General features: G+C 57.8%; 1 protein-coding gene across 1 annotated transcript in view; it reads left to right on the top strand.

The window, feature by feature from the left end:
• The window catches only part of PGS1 (phosphatidylglycerophosphate synthase 1), a 35,970-nt gene extending 29,853 nt beyond the window's left edge, over positions 1–6,117 (top strand). Inside the window, exons 8-9 of the mRNA XM_006886346.1 lie at positions 1,715–1,863; positions 5,998–6,117. Coding sequence (XP_006886408.1) covers positions 1,715–1,863; positions 5,998–6,117 — 269 coding nt within the window. The remainder of the gene's footprint in view (positions 1–1,714; positions 1,864–5,997) is intronic.
• The last annotated feature ends 3,671 nt before the right edge of the window (positions 6,118–9,788 follow it).

Here is a 9,788-nt window from a genome sequence, read left to right as displayed (position 1 = left end):
CCTCCCAGAGTGCTCCTGGCACCTAGACCTCACCGTCCTCACAGAGTGCTTCCAGTGCCTGGACCTCACCGTCCTCCCAGAGTGCTCCTGGCACCCAGACCTCACCGTCCTCCCAGAGGGCCCTGAGCGCCCATCCCGGAAGTAACAACTGGTGTCGCCCAGCAGGAGCTTGTGCTTGTCCTCTGCCGGGATGCTGGAGCTCTGGTGGACTAGTAGGTGAAGAGTTGTGCTGCCAACCCAAAGGCAGGTGCTTTGAAGCTACCAGCAGGTGCTTTGAAGCTACCAGCTACACCAAGGAGAAAAAGATAGGCAGTCTTCTCCCATAAGGTGTACAGCCTCTGCATACCCTCTGCAGGGTCAGCTGTGGGTCAGCTGTGACTCAGTGGCAGCTCGTCGGAGTTTGCGTCGTGAGGCTGGAGGAGGGGACTCTGTCCACAGCTCGCTCTAGGCGTGGCCTTAGACGTGCGTGTGGATGTGGACGGGGAGACCGAGCCAGTGGACTGTGTGTGAGGAGCTCCTGGCTGGAAGACCGTGCCCACGCGCATGCACCGTGCAAGGCTCCAGAGCAGGGTGGGCGCAGGGACTGCTGGCGGCTGCAGTGTGCCTGGATGCAGGGCTGTGCATGGCCAGCCAGTGACTTTGATGTGGCCCTCGGTGGGGGAGGAGACCGTTACAGGAACAGGCCACACGCCGCGTCATCTCTTACCCAAGATGTTCTTGGAAATGCTCTTGCTCTGAGTGGGACTTAGGAAATGGCCTTCTATTTTGGGCCCTGGTGTGCGCTGTGCCCTGCTGATGTGCGTGTGTGCGTGCGTGGTAGATCCTGTGCATTGTGGTGGGGGGCAAAGACAGTGACGTGGGGAGGTCTGCTCTGCTGGGCCAGCAGCCTTGGTGCTGGGGACGGTCGCACACAGAGGACAGGTGTCAGGTCTCCAGCCTGGCCTTGGGGAGGGAGTCTTGGACATTTGGCCTTGGGTTTGAGTGGAATCTTCAGAGGAAAGCATTTCTGTGATGCAGACCCTTGTCTGTGAGCCTGGGCGTGCAGGGTGTGAGGTGGAGGGTGCATTGTTGAAGAGAGGCCTGAGAGCACAGGCCACAGCCTTTATTGCCGTGGGTCCCTAGAGTTGGTGGAGCAGCAGGCTCCCTGGGCGGGGGGCACAGCTAGGCACAAACAGTGCCCACCTGCACCTACTTTGAAGGGCTCCGTCTGTCCTCACTAGCCCCTGGTGGCCCCCGGGCACTCCCGCACCATGACTGTGCTAGCAGCCCCTCCTCCTGGCCCCCTCTGGACTGGGTGGCAGCCCTTGGGAGGGGGCACAGGTTAGGCCTGCCACCCTGGACTAGAGAGGGGCCCTCAGTGACGGGGTGGTGCCTCTTCTGCTGGGCTGGGAGGTTCTGTGCTCTGGTTCTCTGTGGTCACAGGAGCCCTGTAATCCCAGGTGCAGCTAGCCTGCTGGGAGAGGGTGGAGCCCTGCGCCCGGGGGAGCAGTCAGTGAGCAGGGGCCCTGCATGGGCGCCACCACGGCCCTTTGGGAATCACTTTTTTGTCATATTTGGGAAGGTGGCCAGGCATCCAGGCCCCAGTGCCCTCAGCAGCACCTGGCCAGACAGGTGGGCTCTGCTGCAGTGCGGCGCTGCCCTTCTTCGGGTGAAGCAGGCTTGAACCTGGCAGATGTGCGCTCACTTCTGTCTGCACATTTCCTTTTCCCTGCAGGCCTCTGGCTGTACCTGGCAGGGAGCAGCCTGCCCTGCCTCACGCTGATTGGCTCTCCTAATTTTGGGTACAGGTCAGTTCATCGGGACCTGGAGGCCCAGATCGCCATCGTGACGGAAAACCGAGCCCTGCAGCAGCAGCTCCACCAGGTGGGGCGAGGCGGTGGGAGACCTTGGGTCTGGGGCCCCTGAGGGCTGTCGTCCCCTGAATGCTGGTCCTCCCTGAGCTCTCTGACGAGGGCTGACCCCAGTGAATGCTGTCCTCCCAGAAATACCGTCCCCCTCGAGGGCTGTCCTCCCTGAGAGTCCCCCACGAGGGCTGTCCTCCTTGAAGGCTGTTTCTCTGAGATGTCCTACAGTGTCTATGCCCCATGAGGACTGTCCCCCAGAGGGCTTCCTCTGCTCTTGTGTCATGTTGGGGTGTGAGCAGAGGGAGCAAAGTTGGAGACTCCTTAAGACCACCAGCAATGGGCCAGACCTTTGCAGAGCTGAGGGCATGCTTTCCTGCCCCAGGGGCAAGGGAGTGGAAGGTGGGGTGCCTCAGACCTGGATCCCTAGGGAAGAGCTTCCAGCAGCATTTAGCAAGTTCAGGAAAAGACTCTTCCACGGAGTAGTTCAAAGCATGGAGCTAGAGGCTGATGTGGCGGACAGCAGAACAGTGGAAAGACAGGCTAGGGTCAGGGAGTTGGGGAAGCCTCTTCGGAAAATGAGTCCTCAGGGCATAACAGGGAGATGGTTCTTGGAGGACTGGGCCAGGGTATTATGGGGAGAAGGCCCTTGGGGGATCAGGTCAGGGCATCACAGGGAGATGGCACTTGGGGGACCGGGTGAGGGTACCACAGGGAGATGGCCTTTGAGGGGCTGGGTGAAGGTACCACAGGGAGATGGCTCTTGGAGGACCAGGTCACAGTATCATGGAGAGAATGCTATTGGGTGACTGGGTCAGGCAACAGGGGTTGGGGACAAGGCATTATGGGGAAGTGGCTCTTAGACATAGCCAGGGTATGGATGGCTTTCAGTGTAACTGCAGAGGTTTCACTTTCCTCTTCATGTCTGTCTTGTGTCCCTCTCAACTGTCCTTTAGCACTGGCCATTTGGCTGCTTCTAAAGTGACTTGACTTCTGAGCTCTTTGATTTCTCAAAAAGCTGGAGTAGTGCACTGCACTGAAACATGGAGGCAGCCTGAGCCCCAGTCCACACACAACCCTCTGAACTTGGAGGTCTGAGGTCAGGGCGTAAGGGAGCAGGATGGTGCCCTTGTTCATATCGGGGACAGGCACCTGAAAGGACTGGCTGTCGTCCTGGCAGCGTGGTGTTGGGGGCCTCAGTCCTGTGCAGTCTCAGACCCCTCCTTTTCTGTCTCACTCAGATGGGGAGAACCCACTGGAAGCGGGGCCCAGGTGGTTGGTCAGCAGGTGTTCTCCCTTGTTAGCCACGAGGAGACTGGGCGACAATGGGACTCCAGTTGCTCCCATAAACAGACGTGTCTTGGGATGAGAGGGCCTCATTCCCCAGCCTCTTAGGAGTGAGAATCACCTGTTCCTGGCTGGTGGTGGGCAGTGGGCCGTGTGGTCTCTAGCACTGCCAAGGGGCCCTGTCTCCTCCACCAGAGCGGAGCCTGGTCCTCCACTGTGCGGTGCTGGAGGCTTTGTTGCAGTCACTGTGCCGGCCCAGCTCTTTGAGGGCCTTCCTCTTTCTGCGTGAGTCTACATTTTACCACCGAGATGACAGCACATTCTGAGTACAGGACACGTGGTCTCGCCGTCCTGACTCCTCGGAGCACTGGCTGCGCTTGCAGTGGCCGCATCCTCTTCCTCCTCTGAAGTCACCGAGATGGAAGCCCATCTCGTGTGAGGCTTGGACAGGGCTCAGGCCAGCAAGGCCTCCCGGGCAGGGTCCCTCCTGACTCCTGGGAAAGCAGGTAGCCCCGCCAGCCTGCCTCGGCAGCATCAGTTGACACTGTCAGCCATCGCTGTCCGGGTGTGGGAATTGCTGTTGCGAAATGCAGCCTGCTTGCTGGATGAGGAAGTGGTAAGGGCCCTGTCCCGGGACCTGCCCTCCCACGATTGGGAATCTTGTCAGGAATCGAGGACTAAGTGCCAGGAAGGGCTTTACGACCAGGACAAAGAGGAAGTGACAGGGGTCATGCCCTGTTTGGGGCCAGTGGGGTGACCCACTTGTTCAGCAGCTTTCTTCCTGCGGCAGAGATCTCAGCCAGAGACCGCGGATGCCCTCGGTGAGAGTCCAGACCATCTCGGCTCCCGACCACCCTCCTGAGGGGCACGGGCTCCGGGGCGGGAGAGCTGGCTCCGCACCCTGCCCCTGGGGACCGTGCCCACTGGAGCCGGAAGGTCTCTGGAGATTCAGGCAGAGCAGGGGAGCAGGCCTCCAGGTCTGTGTGCAGGGTCCCAGCGCTGGCTGCCCTTCCCACTTCCTGAGGGACTGAACCCACATCCTGGAGCTGAAGAAGAGCTGAGCCATCGTGGTTGGGAGCCGTGTTCCCGAGTGGCCTGTTAGGGAGATTTGCTTTCTCTTCCCAAACCCAAGTCCCAGGGGCCCCGGCTGTGGGAGGGCGGCAGGCGCTTCCGTTCTTGGAGACGCATTGATCTTGGTGCCTCTGAGATGCACATGAACTTCTAGATGGTTCTGCCGATGTGTGTGTGCCAGGACTGTGGCCAACCTCCTGGGGGACCCAAGTGTGTGCCGAGTGCCACCGCCCTCCCAGCCCCAGGTTGGCCCTCTCTGGGAAACAGGCCGTTGTGAGCCCTGGGAATCAGGAGATATTTTTATCAGCACCCGAAGTCCCTCTCTTCATAAGTACATACAATAAACGTGGAAAGCTTCCTGGTTTTGTTCAGAGAACACAGTTTACCACTTGTGACCCACGAAATGCCCCTTGAGTCGTATTGTCACCTCGGTCAGCTGACTTCCTTCTCTGCCCTGCTGTGGAGTCTGTGAGGAAACTCAAGTGTTTCTGGTAATTTAATTGAAGTCTTGGCTGCAAACACCAAGCTGGAGCCAGGTCTGTGGAGACTTGTGCAAAGCAGCCCCATGGGAGTGGGCTGGCTCCTCCGGCAGGCTCAGCCCGGCAGGGCTCGCACCTTCCTCAGCTCAGAGGCCGGAGAGGCAGGGAGAAGTGTGCCAAACGTCGGGCACCGTTTCTGTGGTGCTCCTCAGGGTCCTCTGATCCTCCAAATGGGAGAGGACTGCCCTTGCTCCCAGCAGACAGCACTGCAGGCACCCTGTGACACCCTGCAGGTTACAGCGAACCCTCCTGCCCCCCATTGTTGTCCCACACAGAGGAGGCTGGCCGCACGCTGCTCTAGGTTACAGATGTCCGAGATCCCCCCCGGGCCAGCGTGGGGTGAGACCCGAGCCCCTGCCAGTGGCCTTGAGTTTGACAGCTGCCGCAGCCCTGTTTGAGGAAGCCCAGCCTGGTCAAGTTCAGGTCTTAGAAGCAAGGCCCTCTCGTGCAGAGAGCCGAAGTGCAAGGCATGTGTTTGCAGCCGTGTCCTTTCAGAATAGTACAGTCCCACAGGTTCATTGTCGAAATGGGGCAGGATGGGCCGAAGTCCACCCTTTGACCTCAGGAAGTCCCTGTAGGCACCTGGAGAGGGTGGCCCACCGAGGGCTCAGGTGTGCGGGTTTCTTGTTGCGGGCGCACCCCCTCATTGGTGGTCACTGGAGCTGTGTCCCCTGGGGAGTGCTGGCACGCAGTGTGGGTGTTGGGCTCCCTGTGGGGGACACTAGGGGCTTTCCAGGTTCCCCGTTAGCCACGCTGCTGCAGGAAACTTCCACAGAAGTCCTGGGAGTGACCCGGGCGTCTTCTCCCCCGGCTGCTGGTGCAGCCCCAAAGCTCGCTCCCTAGGAAGATGGCTGCACCCCGTATGTCCTACACCAAGGAACAGTCGATTCCAAAAGCAGAGCCTCAGTTCTTGTTCTTAGTGAGGGGATTTTTGATTAAGAGGAACCTGTACAAACTGCCGTCGTCTCCCTGCACGTGGGGACATTAAATGTGCAGCTCATGCTGTCTCCATCCCCGGCTGGAGGCCCGGCGTCCGCTCAGCATCGAGTCTGCCTTCCTCCGTGTGTTCACGAGCTCGGCCCCAACTCGTCCCGCCCTGCGCAGACCTGCTCTCAGGTCTCCCTGGCCGCCTGAGGGGCTTCTCACGGAGGGGACCAGGACTGACACATGAGGTCACCATCTGAGTCCTGGGCTGGAGTCCGCAGGCAGGGTCCCCATCTGGAGGGGATGGCTGACGGCTCCTGTCTTCTCTTCCTTAGGAGCAAGAACAGCTCTACCTGCGTTCAGGTGTGGTGTCATCGGCCACCTTTGAGCAGCCAGGCCGACAGGTGAAGCTGTGGGTGAAGATGGTGACCCCGCTGATAAAGAACTTCTTCTGAGACCAGGTGGGTCTCCTGGGCCCTCACGAGAAGAGCTGCTGGGGCTTCCTGGGCCTTCGTCACTGGCCCGTGTAGACCGCTGCCCCTGCTGGACCCTGACAGCCATTGGTGTTAGTCTGAGGAGGTGGGCTCCCTCCCAGCCGTGATTGGGTCCGTGCTGGGGGCTGGCCACAGTGGGACGCGGTGCTCCTTCTCTGGTAGTGCTGGGGACAAGGCTTCGGGTGGCAGACAGGTGAATGGTGCTTCTGGGAGCGAGCACAATGGCTGAGAGGACACTGGGGGAAGGGGAGACAGCACTCAGTGGCCCACAGGGTCCTCACTCCCTTCTGCAGACACCACTCAGGATACTCTGTCAGGCTGAGTCACAGGAATTGGGACCTTCTCCCAGAGGAGCTTGCCAGTGACAGCTGAGGCTGCCTGTGTGGGGCCCAGCCTGTTGAGCCCACAGAGCTCAGAGCAGGTCTAGCTGGGAGCCTGGCCGGTCAGTGGCTGCCCCACGGGCAGGGTTCAACCCTGATACATCCATCCCCTCACCCCCTCTCCTCACATCAGGCCTCGTGCTCACCTGTGGTGGCCGCAGGGACAAGCCTGCTAGTGAGTGCCGCATCATGTGCTCACAGCTGGGTTCCCCTGAACCCCCTTTCTTTCCGACTTGGGTCTCTGTGTCCTCGGTGTTGGAGTCACCATGCACAGTCCTGAAGGACTCGGGTTTCTCCAGCCTTGTCAGGCCTGCATCTCGGTTCTCAGGGCTCGTCCAGCTCGGGACCCCGTGAGGCGCGTTCTGCGATGGATGAGGGGCACCTGGCTCCTTCATGCGTGTGCCTGTACAGGGATGTGGGGATGGCGCACTTGTGAGGGCCCTCGCTTTATCTCATCTGCCCTGGAGGTGTGTCTGTGTCGTCTCCCTGCTGCACGACGCCTGAAGAGATAGGTCTTATTTGTAACAAATAGGCAGGCCCTGACCCTGACCCTCCCTGGCGAAGGGAGGAGGACTTGAGATGGCCCACATCTGCTCGGCATAGGACGCTCGGAGCCCATCACTGCTCTGAGCCTTGGAAGTGGGGTCCCAAGCCTCCATTCTGGGGAGTCTGGGAGACCTCCCCCACTTGCTGTGAGCATGGAGGGCCTCCAACATCAGAGGGATCTGGTCTCAGACCATGGCCACTGGGGTCTCTTCCCCCAGGCCAGTTTCAGGAGAGGTTACGGAGCGTGGGCCACAGCTGCCTGCCCTCAGCACACCAGGCTGTCCCAGCTGTGAGCAGGGGAACCCTTCCCTGTGCCCCACCTAGCTTCATCACGGCTGAAGAAGAGCCACCAGGCAGATCAAGTGTCAGGTCGTGACAGACCAGAAAGGTCACTGCGATGACAACCATGACAGGTTGAAGTCCACCTCGAAATGGACTCTTAGAGCAGTGGCGGTTGGATCTCTTGTCCCTTGGAAATGAATCCTCTAAGGTGATGGCAGGCCGAGTGGCTCTGCATACAGCCTCAGCCAGGGATTTGTTCTGTTCAGATGACAGGTCAGACCTGCAGACGCCTGCTTTGTGGACCCTGACAGAACTGGCTCAGCGGGCACATGGCTGTCCGTTCGTCACTGGGACTTCTGGACAGTTAGCCCTGAGAAGCCAGAGGACTGTGCCAGGGCCCTGGGTTCCTGTTCGATCACAGCTGTTTATTCTTGTGCACCCTGTGCTGTGGCCATGTGGGTGACCTGCAAAGGCCTCTGCAGAAGAGTCCACCTGGACAGGCCCCCCCACCCTCGGAGCACACAGGAGCACTCCATCTTCTGACGTGTCCTCCAGAAGGTGGTGCCCTGTCTCCCTGGCATGTTCAGTGGCACTCGGGAGCATCTGGGCAGTTTGATGAGAACTGTCAGCTAGCTAGTGCATACCATAGGAAGGAGGGAGAGCTGGTCCCAGGCTCGCGAGGCGAAGCTGGGGAAACGCCACGTTCATGGCCTCGCAGGCTCTGTGGTGAGCTGTCTCCTCTGCAGTGGCCCTCTGGTCCACTCTGGTGTGGTCAGTCACCTAGACTGCAGTGCCCCCTGCTGGCTAAAGAGCTCACTCTGCAGCCAGACTTGTTCTTTGCCTTCAAGTTGTTGACTGAGATTGATGGTGACCCTGTGACCAAAAGACCCTGCCCCAGCCTGTGCCATCCTCCACTTCTGACATACGTGAGCCTGTTGTCAGTCACTGTCACTCCGTCTCCTTAAGGCTCATTCCCTCTTTCGCTGACCCTTCACCTTTCCAAACATGTCTTTTTTCACCTAATGCCTTGATGTCCTGGTCCCTCCTGAAGCCGTGCCCCAAATGAAGAACGAAGCTTTGCTGTCCACGCCTCTAGGAGCACCTGGCCGCACGTCCCCGAGACGTAGCTGCTCTGCTGTAGGATCTCAGCACTGTTGGCCAGCACCACAGCTGAAAGGCACCATTCTTCTGTCATCTTCAGTTACTGTCCTGCCTCCAAATGCATAACAAGTCATTGAGAAGGCCGTGGTTTGAATCAGGTGTACCACAAACTGACACGGTTGTTCCCAAGCACGGGGCGGAGGTCCTTGACAGACTTCCCCAGGGCAGTATGTCTTCTGATTTCCCGACTGCTGGTGCCAAGGGCGATGCATGTGGATCCAAGCAAGATGAAATCATTGACAGTGTCAGGCTTTTCTCCATTTCTCATCACGTTGCCTCTTGGCCCTAGTTGGATTTTTGTCTTCTGATGTTGAGATCTAGTCCATACTGAAGGCTGTGGTCTTGGATCTTCTGCAGTGAGCACTTCCGGTCCTTTTTGCATTTGGTAAGCAGATTGTCTTTGACCTCCAGCAAGCACTTCGGGTCCTTCTCAGTTTTAGCAAACAGGGTTGTGTTATCTGCGTAATGCAGATTGTTGATGAGTCTGCCTCCAATCCTGATGCTGCGTTTCTCCTCGTAGAGCCCAGCCTCCCAGGTAATCTGTTCAGCATATAGATTTAAAATGTATGGAGACAGGACACATCCCTGGTGTTATACTTCCCAATTTTGAACCATGCAGTGTTTCCTTGCTCTGTTTTGACAACTGCCTCTTGGTCAAAGTACAGGTTTCTCATTAGCACAATCAGGTGTTCTGGGATTTCCATTCCTCTTAGAGTCAGCCACACTTTGTTGTGATCCACACAAACGCCTTTGCATAGTCAATGAAACACCGACAGCTAAGATCCACCTGACATCAGCTACAATATTCTTAGTACCACAACTCCTTCTAAGCCCAGCCTGGACTTCTGGCAGTTCTCTGCTGATGTGCTGTTGCAGTCGTTTTTGGATAATCTTCAGCACAGTCTTGCTTGCATGTGATATTAATGATACTGTTTGATAATTTCCACACCCTGTTTGGATCGCCTTTCTTTGGAATGGGAACAAATACAGATCTCTTCCAGAAAACCATAGGGTTTTTGAACACCTGTTATTTGCAACTTGCTGCAGAAGGTCAAGGACTGCAGCCTTCAGGACTGCAGCCTTCAAAATAGATTGAGGCTCAGTATCAAGGATACAAAGATTCTCACCACTGGACCAATTGGCAACATCATGATAGATTGTGAAGAGATTGAGATTGTTAACAGCTTTCATTTGCTTGGCTCCACAATCAGCATTCTTGGCACCAGCAGCCAGGAAATTAAAAGACATATTGCAATAGTAAAG

Source organism: Elephantulus edwardii, unplaced genomic scaffold (assembly GCF_000299155.1).
Source record: "Elephantulus edwardii isolate Elephantulus edwardi_28Jun2011 unplaced genomic scaffold, EleEdw1.0 scaffold00048, whole genome shotgun sequence".
NCBI lineage: Eukaryota > Metazoa > Chordata > Mammalia > Macroscelidea > Macroscelididae > Elephantulus > Elephantulus edwardii.
Note: the sequence above shows the minus strand (reverse complement) of the source record. Positions and strands in the feature narration are given on the sequence as shown.